Source organism: Lolium perenne, chromosome 4, assembly GCF_019359855.2.
Source record: "Lolium perenne isolate Kyuss_39 chromosome 4, Kyuss_2.0, whole genome shotgun sequence".
Taxonomy (NCBI): Eukaryota; Viridiplantae; Streptophyta; class Magnoliopsida; order Poales; family Poaceae; genus Lolium; species Lolium perenne.
In genome coordinates this window covers 256,309,730-256,333,103 of record NC_067247.2, presented here as the reverse complement: position 1 = coordinate 256,333,103, position 23,374 = coordinate 256,309,730, and the positions used below count along the sequence as shown (strand labels likewise).

The window sequence follows — 23,374 nt, the reverse complement described above, 5'->3', positions numbered from 1 at the left end:
GAGCCATGGTAATGCCAACGCGGCATGAAGAGCGACGAAGCCAGTCAACAACAGCCGGAATGTTGGACACGGCCTTGAAGACGGATGGCGTGTCCCGCGGAATCACCTCCCGCGGGCTCAGGTACTGGAGCGCGGCAAGTATCTCCCCCGCGCAGGCGATGATACGCGCGGTCGCGGTCGACAGGCATTCCCGCGGACTCGCCGTCACCACGAAGTCGCACGTACCTGCAGTCAACAACACACGGAACACGGAAAAATGAGAACGTCCCCTTCAACGCCGACTCGCCACGCTCGGGGACTGGCCCCCGAGGCCGACTCGCCACGCTCGGGGACTGGCCCCCGAGGCCGACTCGCCACGCTCGGGGACTGGCCCCCGAGACCGACTCGCCACGCTCAGGGACTGGCCCCCGAGGCCAACTCGCCACGCTCGGGGACTGACCCCCGAGGCCGACTCGCCGTGTTCAGATACTCAAACCCCCGGCAAATAAAACAAGAAGTGCGACAACAAGAACTTACCAAGAATCTGCCGCGACATCTCCCTGACGAAAGCCTCGAAGTTGGTCTTCTCGGCCTGCACCGCCAGGACGATGCCCTCGGACGCCTCCTTCTCCGCAGCAAGTTCTTTGGCGTGCTGCTGCTTCAAGGCCGCCACCTCCTCCCGCAGAGACGCGGCAGCCCCACGTGCAGAGTCCCGCGCATCAGTCGCGGCCTCCAGCTTCACCTTGTATTCGGTGATGACGTCCTCCAGCTCCCGGCCCTTCTGCTCCAGGACCTTCGTCAATTCCGCCACCTCCGCTTTCGCCCTTTTCCGGGCCTCTTCGGCCTGCTGCGCCCGGAACTCGGCTTCACGGTAGAAGGACTCCTTGACGAACCCTTCCCGAGCCTCGGCAAGAGCCTTTGCCTGCGCCTCTGCTACAAGAAAAGGAAACGGTGAGAACGAACGCCCGGGCCAGTGACACTGAATGAGGACGGCGAGTGGGCATGACTTATCGCCCAGGGCAATCAGCATCCGGTTCTTCGGCGCCGCCTCCTCCACAAGCGCGGTCAGCCGCTTACTCTCCGCCTCCGGAAACCACCCCAACATGCCAAGGTCAACAAACACACCGCAAATAGAGACTCGACTCGCCCTTTCAGACCAAGTCGACCCTCGGGGACTGGGGGTGACTAGGCCACGTGTTCAGCGACACTTACCACATGCGCCTCGCCAAGCGCCGTGTGGAGCTCGGTGAAGGTCAATGAAGACGGCGGCGGATGACGCGACTCGGTCGCCCCGTCCGCTCGCATCACCGCCTCAGTCGACGGAACCTCGCCCGTCCGCGTGTCGGTGTCACTGGGCGGGGCGCGGTCCCTGGCGGCCTTGGACCGGCGCTCTTTCAGTGGCTCCGACAGACCGCCCTCCTCGACGATGTCCTCTTCAACTTCGGGTGCCTTCTGCCCCTCGGTCGATCCAATGTCAGTCGACTCCTCCTCCACCACAGGCGGAGCAACGTCCGGACCCGTCGCCGCACTCGCCATGCCCCCGCGAGCCATGCTGGGTAGAGGAAAAACGTTGGCGGTGGGCTCGACGTGGCTAGTGCTCTCCTTCTCCGCTTGACTCCCGGCGGCGGGCTCTTCTGGAGCCGACCCCGCACCCCCAAGGTCGGACGGCGCCGCCTTCCTCTCCGCGGCTTTCTTCTTTGCCTCGGCCGCCCTCGTGGCCGCCACCCCGGCCGCGGGCGGCTTCGCCAAGGTCTTCTTCTTGGACCTACAGAGAGGCGAGGTGAGTCGACACTCAGTCCAGTCGCAGGAAGGATAAATTCGACAAGAAATACTTACTTCACCGTGGGAATCGCTTTTACGCCCGGACCGGCCCGAGCTCCCGCATCGATCGCGTCCTTCAAGGGACGCTGAAGCCTCATGGACCCTTCCAGGAGAGTGGGGCGCAGTCGCTTCGATAGCGGCTCGGCCCCTTCCTTGGAGGGCTCCGCCTTGTCCTCCGGACGGGAGGTCGCCTCCTCTTCAGCCGCGCCCTGGGACGAGGACTCGGCACCCCTCTTCGACCCGCGCGGGAGTCTGATGAAGTCCCGCGCCTCCGAGTCCGACTCGGTGCGCTCCTCCTCCTCGTCGACCTCTTCCTCCTCGCCTTCGGTCATCTCCGGTGGTTCCTTTCCGGCGAGAGGAGGGAGGTGGTCCGCGATCTTCCGCCAACGCTGCAATCGAATCAAAGGAACAAGTCAGAAAGGAAGAAGCGCGGCTAAGCCGTGCGAAGTCGCCATGCGAAGCATTACCTGAGGCGCTGGGGTGTCTTCGGTGTAGGGCTGCAAGCCGTCCTCGAAGGAAGTAAAGGTGGCAGTGGTGATCTTAGCGAGCGCCTTCCGGTACTCGCCCTCGTCCCACTCGGTCGCCGTCGACCGGGTGCGGTCGTTCTGTCCCCGGTACTCCCACATGGGGTGAGCTCGGCACCGCAGGGGGATCAGCCGCCGGCCAAGCCAACAGTTGTACATGTCGACCGCCGTCAGGCCGTCATCTTTTAGCGCCTGGATCGCTTGGCGCATATCCTTCACCACCTTCTCCTGCTCGCGCGGCAGCGACCGGACATTGAGGCGCCGCGGGACGCTCGGCTCGGGACTGTATTGGGGAATGCATACCTCGCCCGGGGGAGTGTACTCCTTGGCGTAGAACCAGAAACGACGCCACAGCGACTGCGCCTTCTTGGGGAGCGCCATGTCGATGAAGCTTTCCCCGGACTTCACCTGGAAGGTGATCCCCCCGTTCGGGATGAGTGCTTCGCTGTTCTTGCTGGCCCGAGTCGCCCGCCCGTGGAAGATGGACACCCACAGCGGGAAGTAGGGCGGACAGCCCAAGTAGCATTCGCACAGCGCCACGAACAGAGAAATCTGCTGGACGCTGTGCGGCCCGAGGTCGGAAACCTTGATGCTGTAGAAGGCCAGCAACTGCCGGAGGAAATCGGAGGTGGGGAGAGCGAACCCGCGATCGAGGAAGCTCATGAAGATCACGAACTCCCCAGGCCGTGGGAGGGGCTCCGTCTCGTTCGCCGGCGGAACCCGCCATCGCTCCTGGTTGAACTCCGGGATGACTCCGGAGGCGACGTACGGGAGGAGAGACTCCCGCGTGACCTTCGACTTGCCCCACCCCTTCGCCGCCATGGATGCGTGTGGAGTGTGGAATGAAGATGAGATGAAGAGAAGATGGGGGATGAATGCGGAGGAGTGTTGAACCCTAATCCTAGGGGCGACCCTTTATACCGCCCGCACTCGCTCAGATTGAGGATGAGATCTGTTCGTTGAATTGTCCCGGAATCGCCGCCCCGCAATCAACGGTCGAGATCTGCGCCGTCACCGGCTGAATAGCCGTTAAACTAGCCGTTAGCGGTCACGTCGAGCCCAACGGTCAACAACATGCAGACGGTGTGCGCCTCGGTCAACGTGAAATCTAGCCGTTGGCCTCTCCACGTGTCTCTATGGTGACTACGCGTCGACTGGCAAACGGCGACTGGCTAGAGCCGACTGTCACACGCCGACTGACTGATCAAGTTATGGCGACTGAGACTGCCACCGCACCCGCGACTTTATCTTTGGAAGCCCGGCGGCGACTCATCTTGATCCATCACCGCGCCTCTCCAAGACTTGTTCCAGATCCGCGCTTCATCACCACCGCGCTTGGGGACTACTGATGGGGATATGCCCATAGGGGGTGGGTCGCCAGTCCCAGTCGCCATGAAGATAGAGGCTTGGGTGGATCGCCGATCGCCTAGCGGCCGGGCCCTAAGGCGGCCAGGCCGTGATCCCAAGGAGGAGGTCCACACGGCTGGACAAGAAGATTACTTGCGAGAGGGATAGCGGATCCCGGGTTAGTAGCAACTGATATGATTCGGAGTTATCTCCATGTAACCCTAGGCCGGGGGTGCTTATATAAACCCCCGAGCTTAGGCCCTAGAGGACACCTTACTCGAGATCCAATCTCCCCCTGTAAGCTCTCGGCGTAGCCGCCGACTGAGCCCCCCCATTGTAATTCTCCACTGAGCAATAGAGATCTAGCAGGACGTAGGCCTTTTACTCTCCGGAGGGGCTGAACCTGGGTAAAACCCTTGCGTCTCTTGCACCTCGACCCGTAGATGGCAATGTTCCCTTCCCCTCGCATCAATGAAGTGCTACCCCCTGTAGCATCTGCCGTGGTTACATCCACGACAGTACATCCACGGAGGACCAAGATTAATGTCGGTAATGGACACAATACATCCTTATCTTAAGAATTATGATTGAAGGGCCTCTATTTTCCATTGCCACCTAGAGGAATGCAAGAGTACTTCGCAAAAGAGATACAATTTAAAGAAGGAAGAAATGAGAAAAACTGGATATGGATAATTGCCAAAAATAGCTTATGGCATGCCTATATTTGATTTTATGGAGCTCTGTTTCATTGTTGACCCTACTATAAGTGATGCATTGCATTAGAACTAGGCTAAACCAAGATCCTTCTCTCAGCCTATGAATTCCAATTCTAGAGTTTTTTCCATAGGTTTCCTTTGAGCAGTCATGGGAGGGGGGGTAACCAACGCATTTTACCTGAACTTTTCATTTTATCATAAGATTGGTTGAAATCCAACGAGTAACAAACATGGGGAATAGTGGGACACCCAACGCAGCAAGGGGTGATCACACGATGCAACGAACACGCTCATCATATAAGGATCAGTATCAGACAGGTAGGAGGTACTTTATCCACACATTGACATAACCATGTTTCTACGTGGGCAGCCGAGTGCATCAGAGCACCGCGTCAATTTCTCTTGCGGCATGCCTTGCGGATGAGGGCGAGTGTGGGAGCTATATCCATTGAAAACCAACATTGTTTTTGTGTTTCCAAATGTGTCATAGGCACAATAGGCGAAGGGTGGCAGTGGTCTAGGGCGGAGTGGAGGGGGAAGATCGCATCTACTGGCATCACAAACGGGCACCACATGGTCAGCGGCAGATCTAGGAGCAATCCAGAATCTTTGGTGAAGTTGCACCCAAACATGATGTGGCTAGCCGTCTCTAGATGTGTTGCATATGGGACATACATTCTCGGGCAGTGTTCTTGCAGAGGAGGTTGGCACAAGTTGCGCCATTTTCGTACACGACAATCCAGGAGAAGAAACTTACCTTCTAGGACGATTTGTTGGTCCAAACGAAGTAATAATTGGGAAATAGCCCCCACCCACCCTCCCCCTTATCGTGCAAAGTTTGTAGAGGGAGTTCTTCAAGGGTTTGATCCATAAAATATAAGGTATAGGCCTCCGCAGATCTCAAATAATTGATTTTTCTCTTGGTTGGTTATTTGCGTATAATTCTTATATTCAACTTTTGTCCTCATAATCCTCTCTAGGTCTTTACACGTGAAAACAAGGCTCTCTGTGATATAAAAAATTGTATTGTTGTGTTGATCCTCTCTAACAACTGAAGATGGCCAAGTATGATCACATGAGATCCATATCTTCTATTGATTGTTGTTTCTCTTTGGATTTTGGGTATGATGAATAATTTTGTCCCTTTGACTACTCTCCACCTGCCCATGGTACTTCAACTATGAGATTTCCCTCATTTGTCACAAATTTCCTCGTGTAAGTATGCCAAATAAGGATTTATAGAAAAGGATCACATTCCATTTATACTAGATTCATTACTTTTTCTAGAGCCTCTGCTTCTTTTGTGGGTTGTGAATAGAAATATTTTGTAGATCCAAGTTCTAAAGTATCATGACACTGAATTGAAGATTACCTCAGTCCCAACATCTTTGGGGTAGGTTCCCCCACTCAAGAGTTTGTGGGTTAGTTTCCTTCAGATTGGGGACTTTATTATGAAATCTATTCGGTAGTTGACGATGCTCGTCTCTTCATAAAATCAAGATTGAGTGCAATGTGCGGGCCTTCGTACCATCACAACCATGCATGTATCATTGTGACCAAGATCAAGACAATGTGAATGCACAGGGATCTAATAGAGGTGACAAAATTATATTCAAGGAGATCGACTGATATATATTTGAGGGCCTCGTTAGATACTACATATCGTCTTAACTTTGAACTTTAGTATTTAATGAGTTTTCTGGAAAAAAAAAAGTATTTAATGAGTTGAGACAACATTTTTACCCCTGTGTAAAAAAGATAAATACATGATATCCACTAACTTCATTGGTGGTTGGGTGTGGATAGGTTTTACATAGTTCGGGTGTTGTGAGGGTATTAGGGTTTTTGAGGGCTTGCGGTTTAAGTTGTAATTAATGGTTTTGGGTGGGGGAAGACATTCAAATATATGTCGGGCTAGTCAGAAATAAATGTGTCTAAAAAGTTGAGTACTAATTGTAAATTATGAATAAATGTTATAAGATTAGACAATTATGTGTCTTAACTATATTATATTGGGTGAAAAAAACATAAATCTGGTTAACGGTAACCAAATGCGGAAATGAATTTTGGCTCTAAGTGTAGATGCACCCATTACCCAAAAAAACGTATTTTGAAATGTCTAAATATTCCGGAAAAAGTATGGATGTAAATCCAGACATTCTATGTTTGCACACAAAGTTTCATGCAAAAAGTGATATTTTTTGAGTCTTGTGTAAGAAAGATAACTTTTGGTGCCAAAATAGCTATTCTCAAAATGTCTTTTCCATAAAATATTGTGTGAAAATACATAATATTTGGATGTATACACAGGAATATTTTCATGATTTTTTACATTTTGAAATACATTTAAAATGTATTTTTTTTATAATGGGTACATCTAGACCTATGAGCCAAAACACCATGTCCAACTAAATGGCCATATCTAGTTAGGTGGGTTGGAAACTAAATGTTGTAGGCCAAGGTGGCATGATCCCCTTCTAACTGATTCCCGACCGACTTTGTTGGGGGAAGCGGCTTTCCCTATCAACTTATCTGTTGGGGATGTAGTGTTGTGGTATAGTGTCAACTTGTACACTAAGGAAGGTATTAAAATATATTTGTAACATGATTTTTATAAAGTTACTAAAAGAGTGGCAGGGTGGAGAAGTAAACTCAATTCTTATGGAAGCTTGTGTTGCTAGTATTCCTATGTTTATCATGTGTATTCTCAACTTTTCCAAATGGGCTATTACAAATACTAATGCTCAACGGACACTTTATTTTCAAATAATACCGTTGACGCCCATAAATAACATTTGTTTAAGTGAGATTTTACTTTTCAAAATTAAGAATTAATATAGAGGCTTGGGAATTCAAAACCTTGGAGACTTTAAATCTACGGTTACCTTCTTGTTGAATAACAAATTATGACACAAATAATAAAAAATAGGAGAATTTAATAATAAGAACCCAAATCTGCATCCCTGAAGACTTGAACCTGGGTGGCTGGTTTGTACATCCACTTCCCTAATAAAGTGAGCTAGGATCACTTCTTATTAGGAGAATTATTGTAGATCCCAAATATAACATATGCCTTAATATTTTGTGAAACGAATCTTCAAATTGCTCCCTTTTGGAATGGGATAATGTGGCAATGCTTCTGCTGCTCAATTTCTTTAAGATGGAACTTGGTAACTGGTTGAAAATTATGGGTTGGGAAGATCATTTGACTGGGTCACTTTTCTTCAGTTACACTATAGTAGCATTTGTAGATGTTTTTTAATGAACATTGAACAATGGTTGAGGCCTAAAATGGCACACCAATCTGAGATTTTGGGTTTAGAAGGATTGCGAACCAGATTTTATTTGAAGGCTGGTTGAATTGGCTGCCTTAATCCAAACCACTCACCTCAATGAAGAAAATGACTGCCATGTATTGGTTTTTCCTCCTTCGGGATATTATAATGTGAAATATTTCTATCGTGATGTGAATCACGGGGAAGTAACTCCAATTCATACACATGTAGCTTGGAAATTACTCATACCTCCAAGTATCAATATTTTCGTTTAGTTTCCACCGAATAATAAGATTTTAATGAGTAATAGCTTGAGTAAATGTAAGATGTTGATGATCTAACTTGCCTACTTTGTAGTGAACATGAATCAATTGGTCATTTATTATTTGACATGTTGTTGCAAACAATATCTGGGAAGTTTTGTTTTATATCTATTCTATAGCTATTGGTTCTGACTTCTGACGTTGAATATCTCGCAAGAAGGTGGATAAGTGAATGAAAAAAAAGTGCTTAATATCTTCTCTTTTGTTGGTATTTAGTGCATCTTCTAAGAAAGGGTATGTGTCTTCACGTCACAAGATGGCCAGGTTTGGAGGACGTGACAAGAATTGAATTATCAGACGAAGATCGAATGTGTTATGTTAGGGAAAACAATCAAGCTTACTCGATGCTAAGTTGTTTCTAGATCACCAGGGAGGAGAAATTGTGAGGATTGCTTGGATGTGAAGTTGCTGGGTTTTTTTTCAAATGTGGAACTGCCCCGGCATCTACATTGAACGGACGTATGCATCCTTTATTTCGTTATTAGAAAGTATCCAAGTCACATGATATCCTTATTACAAAAGAGGAAAATGTTTGGGATCCGGCGACCGATCACGTCGCGCAGATCGGTCGTCCGGCCTCGCTCCCGCGTCGCTTAATGGGCTGCTTTTTTCGGTCCAATAATTGTTTCGCTGCAAAACACATGGAGTGAGATGATGAACTATTTGTTGTAAACAACCCGTAATTTTTGTAGGATTTGTTGTTAACAATTGTTTTAAAGAGACAACATTTTTTTATTTTTCTGTTGATGCTAATAACAAATTGATTTTCTATTTTGTTGTAACCATTTGTGACTTTGAATAAAATAGTAGGTGATTATTGTTGTAATTTAATATGTAGCAAATTAAATGTCGTTTGACCACTTTGCATCATTTTGCAAACATATTGATTTTTTTCGTTTGTGACTTTTTGTAAAAAAAGTTGGTGACTTTTGTTGTAATTCAATATGTAACAAATTAATGGTTTCTTCTATTTTTTGCAAACATATGGATTTTTGTTGTAATAGTCTCCGGTTTTTGTGAATAATAATGGCTACTCTTGTTGTAAATTGATCTCCAAGAAAACAATTTGTTGGTTTAACCACTTTTATTGTGACATTACTTTTAAAAAATGTTGGACTTTTTGTTGTAATAGTATATATTTTTTGTACGCGGAGAGATGATTTTTGTTGTAATACTCTTCACATTAGGAGGTACTGCAGGTTGGTTTCTAGAAAAAGGAGGGTGGCAATTATAAAACTGCATTTAAACTATAATCTGAGAAATATAGTACTGCGGATTGATTCTCCAGAAACCGGGGGCTATAATGTAAATTTCCTAATGCGACTGATTCTGCCCGTCGGATCGCCATCGGACAGCGCGGAGGACGACCGATTTTTGGCCCCATATCCGCCGCCCGACGCGTAGCGTTCGCCTACAAAAAAATCACGGATCACATAAGCAATACATGTATTGAGCATATCAAAAGAAATAAAAGAAATCAACCATCTAAAAAGTGATAAAAGAAAAGTGTGCCAACATGTAAGTTCACGGTCAAGCTGCTAGCCATTTCCAATCGGTTGCATCCAAAATCCATGTCCTAGCAAAGCTCCTCCAACTGGAGACATGACCACGTACGGGTCATGTGGATAGCAATAGGAATAACCTTCAAAGAGGAAGCATGCTTTGATTTGTTAAAAATAAAAACGTTGGACATGCCATATTGCTTTTCGTAAAGAAGAAACACGAACTCTAATTTGGCTTTTGGAATTTCTTTATCAAGTCCATGTAACCAATTTCCAAAAATATTAGTAATGTTTTTGGGTGGTGAAATGCCAAAGGCCATATGAACAATACGCAAGTAGGCAATCGAAGAACAAGTGTTGAATTGTTTCCTATTTGTCAAAAAAATAACATTTTGAGTTTCCTTGTTAGTTCCTTTCAGCGAGGTTATCTTTTGTCAAAATTATTTTCTTATGCATGTGAAAGATCGAGATGTCGCCTAGAGGGGGGTGAATAGGCAATTACAAACTCTTGCGGATTTGTCTTGTAAGAATGCGGAATTAAACTATCGTTTAGTTTACAAGCACAAACCCTAAATATGCTAAGCTTAACTGAGTGTAACAATAGCAATTAGAGCTAAGCAAGATAGGCACAAGATATATGTAGCACAAGTGATAGCAAGATATATGTACTTCAAGCACGATGGCTATCACAAGGAAAGAGAGCTCGGGTATAGAAATAACCAAGGCACGCGGAGACGAGGATGTATTCCCGTGTTCCCTTGCTTTGCAACAAGGTACGTCACGTTTGGAGGAGTGGAGGTCCCACGAAGGATTCCCCACGCCACGAAGGCTCACCCTATTCTCCGAACCACACCCACGAAGGATAATGGCCCTTTCCTTATGGTTAGCTTTTCCTCCGCTTCGGAGATGGCAAGCTCCACAACCACTTCACAAGCTCCACGAAGGAGAAGCCCGGGCCCCTTCACAATCTTCCACGAAGAGATCACCGGGACACCAACCAAGCCAACTAGGAGGTCACCCTCCAAGAGTAACAAGCTCACGGTCTCTCACTCAAACAAATCGTGGTGGAGAGCTCAACACTATGCAATGATGCAAAGCAAGAACACCGGAGGTGTTCAAGTCCTTCACACTCAAATCCCACCAAAGCAACGAATGCTAGGATGAGATTGGAGAGGAAGAACAAGGGGGAAAGTCAACCAAAGACTCCAAGATCTAGATCCCAATAGATTCCCTCACTTAGAGAAGAAACGGTTTGGTGGAAGTGTAGATCTAGATCTCCTCTCTCAAATCCTCAAGAATGAGCAAGAATGATTGGAGGAATCAAAGGGGAGAGCAAGTTCTTCAAAATGGAACAATGGAGGTGAGAGAATGGGAAGAACTACTCAAGTCAAGGTGGAAGAAGGCTATTTATAGCAAGGGAGAGAAAATAACCGTTGGGGGAGAAAACAGCTCTTAAAATCGCAGGAAAACAGCCCAGCCGGTGGCCCAGGCCGGCTGACCGGATGCTGGGCCGAGGAGGCCGGCCAGCAGTCCGGCCCAGCCGAGCCACCGACCGGACGAGGGCGGCAGACAGCGCAGGGGCGCACAGGGCGCGCCGAGCAACGGGCCGCGCGGGCGCGCCAGGCCGCGTGGGCCTTCCGGCGGGGAGGCGGCCCGGAGGAGATCCCGGTCGGGCCGGGGAGGCTGCTGGGCTAGGCCGGCGCCTGGGCCGGTTGACGCCCGGTCCGGTTGGCACCCGGACCTGGCCGGTTGGGCCGGCGCATGGCCTGGCAGGCCGGGCGCCCAACCGGCGGCCCCTCCTCCTCTTTTTTCTTTTTCTTTTATATTTTCTCTTTTTCCTTTTTCTTTAATAACTATTGCTCCCGAACTCCGATTGACATGAGACTAATTTCGTTAGGAAGATAACGACAAATGCTATCCTATAAAAAGTGCAAACTCAAGAATCTGTAGAAGGGAATTTTATCATGAATATAAAAGGTAGAACCTTATATCATGAATAACCGGTAAAATTACCCAACCTCGAAAACGCCATAGAAGATGCATGCGAACTCCGTTTTCGATGAACTTGGGCTTGTTGTAAAGCTAGCAACAAGCTCAAGAACCTCACATAGAGAAACACCAAGAAGCAATAAGGATATGCAAAGTATGCAAAGGATTGAGCTCCCTAAGACGATGTGATCAAGTTACTCAACCGAAAGCCCCTCTTAATAGTGCGGCTATCTATCCTATAATCCGGTCTCCCAACATCCACCTTGAGACCGGTAAAAGGAAAACCTAGCAAGGCCATACCTTTGCCTTGCGCATCCCGCTTGATCTTGATGATAACTCTTCAAGCTTCACTCAAGCCGGAATGCCTCACTTGACCAATGTTGCTTCGTGAAGACTCACAAATGCTCCCCCATACACTATGATGGGAAAGCTCCATTGATGCACATCTTCACTAGTCCATTATCATCAAATGGACGGCAAGCTTCAAGTATGTGATTCACTTGAGATGCTCATCTTGAACTTGCCCAACTCAACCTTGTATCTTCACATACTCACTTAAGATAGAGCATGGCTAATATTGAGTTCCACATAAGAACTCCATCTTCATTTCTTCTTATTGATCATATCACATATATATATATATCTTCATACCGATGATCTTGATGCCAATACACAAGGAATACCTTTATTTTCATGGCATCCATACTTGAATCCAACACATGGAGTACAAGTAGTACCTATGGAATATTCCTTCATATAAACTCAATGAAAAACATTAGTCCATAGGGGTTGTCATTAATTACCAAAACCACACATAGGGGCAATGTACCCTTACAATCTCCCCCATTTTGGTAATTGATGACAACCACAATAAGAGGGTTTATATAATGAATATTAGTGATAAGTACGCAACTTATCCGAGAATAAGTTGTATACAAGAGGTTGTATTTGATATGGTCAAGTAACACAAAGCTACTAGCCCATATCAAAACCGGCTCTACTCACACAACTACAACAAATGCAATGGATGTGAGTAGAACCAATATATATAGAGAAAACTCCCCCACAATGTATGCACGTGTGATGAACATGAATTCATTGCATACATTGTCAAGATTAACCTTTGGGATAGTTTCCACTATATATATACAACCATGCAAGACATATAAATATGGAATGCATGAGAGGCAAAACACTTAAGCACAAACCAAACTTAAGTATAAAATCATTCCCTTAAACCCTCTAAACTTCTCCCCCATTGGCATCGATTGTCAAAATGGGTGAAAAATTTAGAAGGCCAATATAATGTGAGTTCCTCCCCAAAGTGTGCACTTCTCATAATTTGAGTGGAATCAAGTGCACATATCCAATGATGAATACTTGAAGGAAGTCAAACTATATTGAGGATCAAAGATTGCATAAAGATAACATGGTGAAATGAGCTTCAACAAGTAAAGCAAGCAATCAAGGATCCAATTAGACAAACAAAGATATCATGATAAGAGAGATATAGTGCTCTAAAAATAAGAAAGCTCCCCAAGGTTCGTGCACAATTTATAATGTTTGCATTTGAATACACTATGCACAAACATGGAATCCTCACTTCCTATATATCATTTAGAACACAACAAAGATAAAGAGAATATGCTTATCAAGAACAACTTGAGTCCAACAATTACGAGATATGAGTGCATGAAGAAAAACAAATAAACCAAGCACTCATAAATCTTCTTTACCAATAACACTAAAATCAAAAGGATAAGAAGATAGTTGGCAAAGAACAAGGATATCAAGGTGATGGATTAACGCTCTTATGTATATAAGTTTCTAAAGTGGAAAAAATGATCCATAAAGAAACATGCACACACAAGATATTAACAAAATAAATAAGACTAGATATCCGAAATGAAGTCATAAAATATACCAAGGATGTTTGCTTAGGAAGCATATATAGCCTATGGCTCTAATTTTCACTTATGGTATATGAATGAGCTTCAACCAAGTTAGATCTCAAAAACATTACAACTAACAATAAGGGAAGTAGAGCTAGTTGGAGTGTTTTGAGAAAGGCAACAAGTATCACAAATACGGATTTATTTCACGAATTCATCAATATTGCACACAAGAGCTCTTTGAGGAATTGATATGCAATAAATTGCTAGAGGGCATATTTGTGATAGGTGAATCATAAAATATGATATATATATATATAACCTATCATATGCATCTTCTCAAATTACTCAAATGTTCAATAAGAAGTTTTACTTTTAAAAGGGTTTTTCAAGAACCGCAATATTTTCGAAATAAATAATTTCATGCCAAGATACAACCTACAAGAGGTTGGATGCTATATGAGAGTGCATGAATAAGATACTTGTTACCGAGATGGCAATGGCTTGATGTAGTAGATAAGAGTTCATCGATCATTCTAGCTTGACTCCAATCCTCATATGGTGACAACACCTTCCTTATAGATGAGACAAGCCTCCATTGCATCTCCAATGTACCTAAAACATTATTCAAGTACATCTTGGTCCCCAAATTATTGGGTCCAACATGGTTAGACTAACCACAATATATAGGACACACTCCATATAAACATGTGCATATTTAGATGAAATTTGAATTTCATGCACATCTTAGCCATTTAGGATTTGATGGAGTATATCCTACATAATGGATCGAAAGAAAGCAAGCATGCTACAAGTATAAACAAATTACATATAAGCATGCACCAAAAAAAATTAAGATCCAAGAAAGATATACTTTGGACAAAACACCAAAAGAATTAAATAAGGCATAGAGGTGTCACAAAACAAATTTGTTGTCCAAATTATATCTAAGAAGCAAATCTCAAAAGATTTGTTCAACAAAGTTCAACAAATGAACTAAGAAGAAACCATTGAGCATAGAGGATGAAATAAAGCAAACATGCTCAAAGATTTATCTCATTCAAGCTAATAAAATATGTAAGAAGGAATGAGATAGCAAACTCCCCAAAAGAGCAAGGTTCGAACAAATAAACCAAACCCTCACTTTTCACAATGGCACAATGTACCGTAAAGAAAAGGTATGTATTCCAAAACAAACACTTGATATGAATCAAGAGGATTTATCAAAAGATTTTTCAAAGGGACAAGGAAGACATATGGGAGCTATAAAGATTTCTTGGAAATAAAATAAGGAAGTAAGAAACAATCCAAGGTGAAGATGATCCAAAAAAATTCAACCACATACAAGGTTATCAATTGTCAAAGACAATGAGTATATTGGAAATAATTTCCGGTGGAGTATTGACAATGATAGTAAGGATCAACTTCACAATAAAAGGCATAGGATAAGTATATAGAATTAAGCACTATGCACGGATGAAGATTCTTGATAACTTCAACTAGTCACACAATCACCCACGGCAATGATTAGAATAACTTGAAGCAAACGGTGTCCCAAATAAGATATAGAGATATGTATTTGAGGAAAAACCGCACCAAGAATTTCATATTCAAACAAGAGCCCACAAGATGAGTAATAAAATATTTTTATTAGGAATGGAGCTTGTTTGAGCAAACATGCCACCTACGAACAAGATAATTAAGAGCATCAACTCTAAGTGGCATAACCTCATATGTTCACATTTTCTAGGCTTGTGATATGTACAAAACATATTACTCCCCCATAATGTGATAAAACATTTCTTCTAAATAAGAGGCAACTAAAATTCAACTAGAGATGATTAATGGATATTTAGAATTTGAATTTCTCATGAGTATGACACACCACATAGTGACTAGATAATCTTGCAATATCAATACTAAGTGGTGGTACCCATGTACACACATTTTAAAGAAAGAGAGATGCACAAAGCATATCACTCCCCCAAAATGGGATGTTCCATTAATCACTTCAAAGAGAGCCAAATAAGATATCATCAAGATGCATTAGGCTCAAAACAATACACAAGTATATGGTGAGTCAAACAAACATACTTGAATACACAAGATAAGCAAGTAAGACACAACACATACATACACATATTTGGTACAAAACCAAACATGCAAAGGGGCAAGTAACTTACAATAAACATGAAGAGTTGAAGTATAAGTTACCGCAAAGAGGAACATGGATATAAGATATAGATGATAATCCATACGACTTGGCTTGGTAAAAATATAATATATGAAGATCCCTTAATTCTTCATGAAGTAGCCAAGTCTCCAATGCCCTCCACATACACCTATTGATCAAATTTGAGCTTGTTGGTCCCCAACCAAGTTGGGTCCTAAGAGGTTAGTCACAATAGGCTTGGCAACCCAAATGGTTCTTTTCTTGAAACCACTTTGAGTTCGAACAAACTTGGCAAACACATTGCCATCCTTATCCTTCCCTAGAGAATAATCATCATCAACAATTATAGGGTTAGATAAGGTACCACCTAAGCAAGAAGAAGCAAAGTGCCCCTTCTCACGGCATAAGTAGCAAGTGTTCCCCTTTCTCTTCTTTATTGATTTCTTCTCTTGGGGAACAATATCTTGATTCTTCTTGGGAAGTGGTCTATCTTCAACTTGAGGTCTAGCATGAGCTTGACCTTGACCTAGTGGCCGTTTCCCTTGTTGTTTCTCACTCAAGTGCTTCTTCTTCTTCAATGGGCATGATTTAACATGATGCCCTTCAACCTTGCACTTGAAGCAAACCAACTTGGCCGGATCCTTGACTTTGTCTTGGCCCTTCTTCTTGTTGCTCTTGCTCTTGGACTTGTTCTTGTTATTGGAGTTGAATCCAAGTCCACTCTTGTCATTGGGGGATTGTTGCACACTTAGCATCTTGTCAAGTGCGGATTTTCCTTCATGACGCTTTTCCAAGTCTTTCTTCAAAGAAAGGACTTGGGCCTCGAGCTCTTTGATTTTCTCTACATGGTTAGTAGAAATACAAGTACTAGAGGAAGTAGAAGCTTCATTGTTAGAGCAACAAGGCAAAGTGAGTAATCCAACACAAGGTGTATCACTAGTTTGACTAGATGGATTACTAGGACTAGCACATGGCAAAATAGCATTTGTAGTAGAGATTGTGCTAACATCCATATGAGGCTCACAAGATGTTACCTTAGTGATACTTGCCTCATGAGCTAACTTTAGCCCATCATAGGAAATTAGAAGATCATCATGAGAGCTTGAGAGCATTTTATGACTTTCTTCCAATTCCCTATAATTGCTAGTTAGCAACTCAAGTTGAGCCCTTAGCTCAACATTCTCCTCTAAGGTAGATGCTTCACAAGAATTAGAGTTAGTAGCACAAGCATCAACAATAGTTTTCTCATTTTCGTGCATATAGGATTCAATTTTTTGTGTAAGCATAAAATTAGTATGCTTCTCATCTTTTAGCTCATGCTTGAGGAGAGTGAATCTCATTTCCCCATTTTCAACATGGGACTCCAACTCCACTATGGTTTCCCTATATTTATACAAGGTATCCATAGAGTGTTCGAGATTAGTACGAGCTTCTTTATTACCACGAAGAGAAGCATACACCATTTCCATATTATGCACCAAGGTATTATATTCTTCATCATTATCATCATCATCATTCTCATCATTAGAGGACGTGTTAGGAGTCAAAGTAGGAGATACCTTTGATCCATTTGCCATAAGGCACATGTGCATATCGGAGGATGAAGATGAAGATATTCTTGAATCCTCATTTGAAATCATGTCTTGATCCATAGAGTGTTCGGTTTCCTCTAAATTGTTAGTCAACAAGCAACTAGAGGAAATAGAAGCATTTTGATTATGGGAGCAAGACAAGGCAAGCATATCATCATGAGATCTATGTAAGCAATTTACACAAGATATGCAAGGACTATCAACACAAGCATGTAGATTATTTTCAATGCTCGATGTGTTTAAGTCCAAAGAGGAAACATTGCAATGAGATAGAGATGAAGAGTCATCACTATTGAGCACAATATCAACATTGCAATTTCCCTCACCACTCACCATATCATTACCTTGTGTCTTGCAACACGTTGGTGAAATGGAAGTAGATGATATATCATCACGGCCGGAGGTGGAAGCAACTTGGAGCTCTTCATGATGTGAAAGGGAAGAGAGCTCCTCGGAGACACCACCAACCAAATGAGAAATGGATCCACCAAATATTTCTTTAAGCTTGATCCACATCTCATGAGACGACTTTCGCTTTATATATATCAAGAACCTACGAAAATCGGGTCTCAAGGAGAATAAAAGCTCATTAGATACTTGAGCTTCAAGATGTAAGTTTTTCTCATCCTCTAAACATAGATTTTGAGAATCCATCGGAGGAGAAAAACCTACATCTAGAAATTGCTCTATATTTGGACACAAGGTCCGAAGTTTATAAAGCAAGCAATTTCTCCATAAAAGATAATTTGTGCCATCAAAGATAATTGTGTCATTGTGCACTAAATTTCTAGCCGACATCTTTACTCTCAAGGCGGTGAAGCCTTAAACAAGGAGAGACCTTGCTCTGATACCAATTGAAAGATCGAGATGTCGCCTAGAGGGGGGTGAATAGGCAATTACAAACTCTTGCGGATTTGTCTTGTAAGAATGCGGAATTAAACTATCGTTTAGTTTACAAGCACAAACCCTAAATATTCTAAGCTCAACTAAGTGTAACAATAGCAACTAGAGCTAAGCAAGATAGGCACAAGATATGTGTAGCACAAGTGATAGCAAGATATATGTACTTCAAGCACGATGGCTATCACAAGGAAAGAGAGCTCGGGTATAGAAATAACCGAGGCACGCGGAGACGAGGATGTATTCCCGTGTTCCCTTGCTTTGCAACAAGGTACGTCATGTTTGGAGGAGTGGAGGTCCCACGAAGGATTTCCCGCGCCACGAAGGCTCACCCTATTCTCCGAACCACACCCACGAAGGATAATGGCCCTTTCCTTATGGTTAGCTTTTCCTCCGCTCCAGAGATGGCAAGCTCCACAACCACTTCACAAGCTCCACGAAGGAGAAGCCCGGGCCCCTTCACAATCTTCCACGAAGAGATCACCGGGACACCAACCAAGCCAACTAGGAGGTCACCCTCCAAGAGTAACAAGCTCACGGTCTCTCACTCGAACAAATTGTGGTGGAGAGCTCAACACTATGCAATGATGCAAAGCAAGAACACCGGAGGTGTTCAAGTCCTTCACACTCAAATCCCACCAAAGCAACGAATGCTAGGATGAGATTGGAGAGGAAGAACAAGGGGGAAAGTCAACCAAAGACTCCAAGATCTAGATCCCAAGAGATTCCCTCACTTAGAGAAGAAACGGTTTGGTGGAAGTGTATATCTAGATCTCCTCTCTCAAATCCTCAAGAATGAGCAAGAATGATTGGAGGAATCAAAGGGGAGAGCAAGTTCTTCAAAATGGAACAATGGAGGTGAGAGAATGGGAAGAACTACTCAACTCAAGGTGGAAGAAGGCTATTTATAGCAAGGGAGAGAAAATAACCGTTGGGGGAGAAAACAGCTCTTAAAATCGCAGGAAAACAGCCCAGCCGGTGGCCCAGGCCGGCTGACCGGATGCTGGGCCGAGGAGGCCGGCCAGCAGTCCGGCCCAGCCGAGCCACCGACCGGACGAGGGCGGCAGACAGCGCAGGGCGCACGGGCGCGCCAGGCCGCGTGGGCCTTCCGACGGGGAGGCGGCCCGGAGGAGATCCCGGTCGGGCCGGGGAGGCTGCTGGGCTAGGCCGGCGCCTGGGCCGGTTGACGCCCGGTCCGGTTGGCGCCCGGACCTGGCCGGCTGGGCCGGCGCATGGCCTGGCAGGCCAGGCGCCCAACCGGCGGTCCCTCCTCCTCTTTTTCTTTTTCTTTTATATTTTCTCTTTTTCCTTTTTCTTTAATAACTATTGCTCCCGAACTCCGATTGACATGAGACTAATTTCGTTAGGAAGATAACGACAAATGCTATCCTACAAAAAGTGCAAACTCAAGAATCTGTAGAAGGGAATTTTATCATGAATATAAAAGGTAGAACCTTATATCATGAATAACCGATAAAATTACCCAACCTCGAAAACGCCATAGAAGATGCATGCGAACTCCGTTTTCGATGAACTTGGGCTTGTTGTAAAGCTAGCAACAAGCTCAAGAACCTCACATAGAGAAACACCAAGAAGCAATAAGTATATGCAAAGTATGCAAAGGATTGAGCTCCCTAAGACGATGTGATCAAGTTACTCAACCGAAAGCCCCTCTTAATAGTGCGGCTATCTATCCTACAATCCGGTCTCCCAACATCCACCTTGAGACCGGTAAAAGGAAAACCTAGCAAGGCCATACCTTTGCCTTGCGCATCCCGCTTGATCTTGATGATAACTCTTCAAGCTTCACTCAAGCCGGAATGCCTCACTTGACCAATGTTGCTTCGTGAAGACTCACAAATGCTCCCCCATACACTATGATGGGAAAGCTCCATTGATGCACATCTTCACTAGTCCATTATTATCAAATGGACGGCAAGCTTCAAGTATGTGATTCACTTGAGATGCTCATCTTGAACTTGCACTCAACCTTGTATCTTCACATACTCACTTAAGATAGAGCATGGCTAATATTGAGTTCCACATAAGAACTCCATCTTCATTTCTTCTTATTGATCATATCACATATATATATCTTCATACCGATGATCTTGATGCCAATACACAAGGAATACCTTTATCTTCATGGCATCCATACTTGAATCCAACACATGGAGTACAAGTAGTACCTATGGAATATTCCTTCATATAAACTCAATGAAAAACATTAGTCCATAGGGGTTGTCATTAATTACCAAACCACACATAGGGGCAATGTACCCTTACAGCATGAAACATATAAAATATTTATTTTTAATGGAACTTTGAGTTTCCAAATATATTGCGTAGATATCTAGTGTTCCCATTTAGGATATCAAGATACATAGATTTAACTATCAACTCACCCGACATTGATTTAAAAAAATTGCGGAAAGACGTTGATAAATGCCGAGTGAACTTGTCACTCCCTTGCATTAAATTAACATACATTAGCCGTTGAACTAAATGTAGCCACATGTTCCATTTATTAGGTGTTAGAGTTTTCGAAAAGCTATATCTAGAGGAAACTCCAACAAAACATTTGGCACTGTAACATCTTTATGTTGGGGTATTATAGAAGGATGGGTACTGTTGAGCTAAGGGCACGTCCCCTAACCAACTATCCTCTCAAAAGCGAGTGTATAGACAGTTGGCAATCGTTAGAAAGGAAGTCTTCTTGACTTTCATCAGTCCTTTTTACAAAGGTGATTGAAGTGTTACAAAAGAAGTCTTATTTTACTTTCGTCAGTCCTTTCCACAAAGGTGAGTTACACGTTTTTTTTTTTTTGTCTCTGTGTGTGTGGGGGGGTGATTGGAGTGTAAGTATTTTTTTCTATAACAATTCTTACCACACCTCGGTTTAAGGTCCTCCTCATCGATCTTTGGGACAACATATAATATCCACTTAGTCAGTCTATATTTTCTATTGTGGCAATCACTCTATAAAAACAAATTTAAAAAAAAACCAATCTCTTACACAACCCTAGAATTTCAAGAAAGGGCAGTGTAAACATCACCTTCGAAGCCCTCCATCTGCATTGGACAAGGCGTGGCGTCAGGAAGCTACATGTTTGCGTTTTCACTGTAGCTGCCCCTCCTTACCCTTAGTAGTGAGTTTTTCATATCCTTTTTCCGTTTTTCCCTATTACTGAAATTGGGTTTTACCCATTTGTTGAGGCTGGACATGCGCGTGGAACCTATCACATTGGTTGCATGATAAATGGGACCAACCTCTCTTTATCAGAAAAAACTTAGCAAGGTTAAATAGGAAAGGACTAATTGGGGTTTGGAGCTCTCTAGTTATTTTTAGAAAGTGGGAGCTGAGCTCAGCCTCTGCATCGAAAAGGTGCAGACAACCTTATTTATTGCAAAGCTTGAGTATCAAAAGTTTACATCTCATGGGTCGCACAAAGTTGCAACATGAATCAACCAGCGGAATATAAAATACAAATTATCTCTAAACATTTTCTAATTCTATTAGATTAAGAGATACAACCCTTGTTAAATATAGCTCATACGACCACCATCAACTGGCCGGGTGCATCTAAAATTCATGTGTTCCCGGTGCTCCACAAAAAGAAGGACCACATCGTTGCGTACACTTATCTTATTAAAAACTACATTGTTTCGACAATTTTAAATTTCGTAAACTAAGGCAAACTCCCACTCGACTTCTTGCTTTTACTATTATTTTAATCATATTAAGCCAATTTTCAAATATATTTGAAATATTATCTTGTGGTATATTATGTGTAAAATAAACAAATCTCCATACTAGCTTGGCAAAAGGACAAGACATGTGAAAAGATGATCAACTAACCTGTGTGCATCACAGAAAACACACTTCTTACATCCGGTCGAGCTTCTTTTTCCTAAGTTATCTATTGCGAGCAGCACCTTTTTTAATTAATAAACTGCATTAAAAAAACTTTATTTTTAGTGGTCCCTTCAATTTCCAAAGACATTTCCTTGAAAGCCTAGTATAACCATTCATAAAATCAGCATATATACATTTAACAGAAAAGGGCCAAGAAAATATATCCACTAAGTTTTTCAATAAAGGGAATATATTAATATCAAGAGATACCAAATACACCCATTCTCTACAACAACGCAATACCCTAATGGAAATACGGACGCACACATCCAAAAATTAGAAAAAAATATTCCAGCTCTAGCAACAACAATATAACCACCGCCAAGACAACACCTGAAATTCAGGCTCTCCAAAAGCTACGACGCTAAGAAGGTAACGGTGTGCAAGCGCCGTCATCGCCCGATCAAAGATCTTACGTTTTCACCCTGAAGATAGTCTCACTCTCAAAACAATGTCATCAACAAAATCATTGCCAGCCACAACAATTTAAGGTCAGACCTTGGATTTTCACCCTGAAAGATAGGCGTCTGAACTTCACATGTGATGTCGCCCTCACTTTCATACTACTGCTGCAAACACCAGAAAACCAAGCAAACCCCTCAACAACGCAAATACTTGAACCTCCATTGCAAGTCCTCTAATCCGGCCTTCATGATATTCTTCGCATCTGACTTCACCATGGACCAAAATGTCACCAGATGACAACACCGAGCAGAGGTTCGCGCCACTCCTTCCAAAACCAAACGGTCGGAATAAAAGAATGTATGTGCACATGACCGAATGCCACCCGATCAAGCGAACTCCAGGCAATAGGTGCACTATTACATTCGTCGGTGGAGCCTTCCGGAACTCAACACTCCGGCCATGTCAAGAAGGACATGCCTCATGCAGTTCTTCATCTTTGCACAAGAGAAATCGTAGGACCTCCACCTTTATTAAAAAGTCATCGGTATCCCCCACGCCACGAGCCGACAACAGAGAAGACGACGAACTATCGGGTTGCCGAACAGGAAACTAGCGAAGCTCGCGGCCACCAGGCGCAATCTGGAGCACAAGGAGCAACCAAGGCCGCGTCCTAACCAGCCGCGAGAGGGCAGCCATGTTCCAATGGACCCAGATCGGCCCAGATCTAGCATGCGTCGCCACCGGTGTGGGCATGATGTGCCGCCAACGGTCATGAAGGCACCCGCTCAACGCATGTCCAGGGACCCTCCACCTCAACGCCTCCACCACAGCACCACCTGACCCGCTCGGCACCATCCCCCACCGCCTGGGGAACAATAGGACACGACTAATCTGGTCCCTAATCTCCGTCTTTGGTGGGAAAGGAATCGCCACCGCCGCCAGCAGCGGCATCAGCGGCTGATGTCTACGCACACTCCTTTTCCTGTAGACAGTGTTGGGCCTCCAAGAGCAGAGGTTTGT

The 23,374-nt window shown here is 44.0% G+C and overlaps 1 protein-coding gene across 1 annotated transcript; it reads right to left on the bottom strand.

Annotated features, from left to right (window-relative positions):
* Positions 1-1,164: 1,164 nt before the first annotated feature.
* Positions 1,165-2,236, bottom strand: LOC127328458 (uncharacterized). The gene is made up of 2 exons (XM_051355053.2): positions 1,816-2,236; positions 1,165-1,744 (listed from the first exon to the last, which is right to left on the bottom strand). Exons 1-2 carry the CDS (start codon positions 2,130-2,132, stop codon positions 1,165-1,167), a joined length of 897 nt encoding a protein of 298 aa, XP_051211013.2. The 5' UTR covers positions 2,133-2,236.
* Positions 2,237-23,374: the final 21,138 nt, after the last annotated feature.

What these genes read in the sequence shown, in the direction of transcription:
- LOC127328458 (XM_051355053.2), bottom strand. Translation starts at nt 2,132, where the DNA reads ATGACCGAAGGCGAGGAGGAAGAGGTCGACGAGGAGGAGGAGCGCACC. An exon ending in AAAGCGATTCCCACGGTGAA is followed by an intron (nt 1,745 to 1,815) that starts GTAAGTATTTCT and finishes GCCTCTCTGTAG; the next exon opens with GTCCAAGAAGAAGACCTTGG.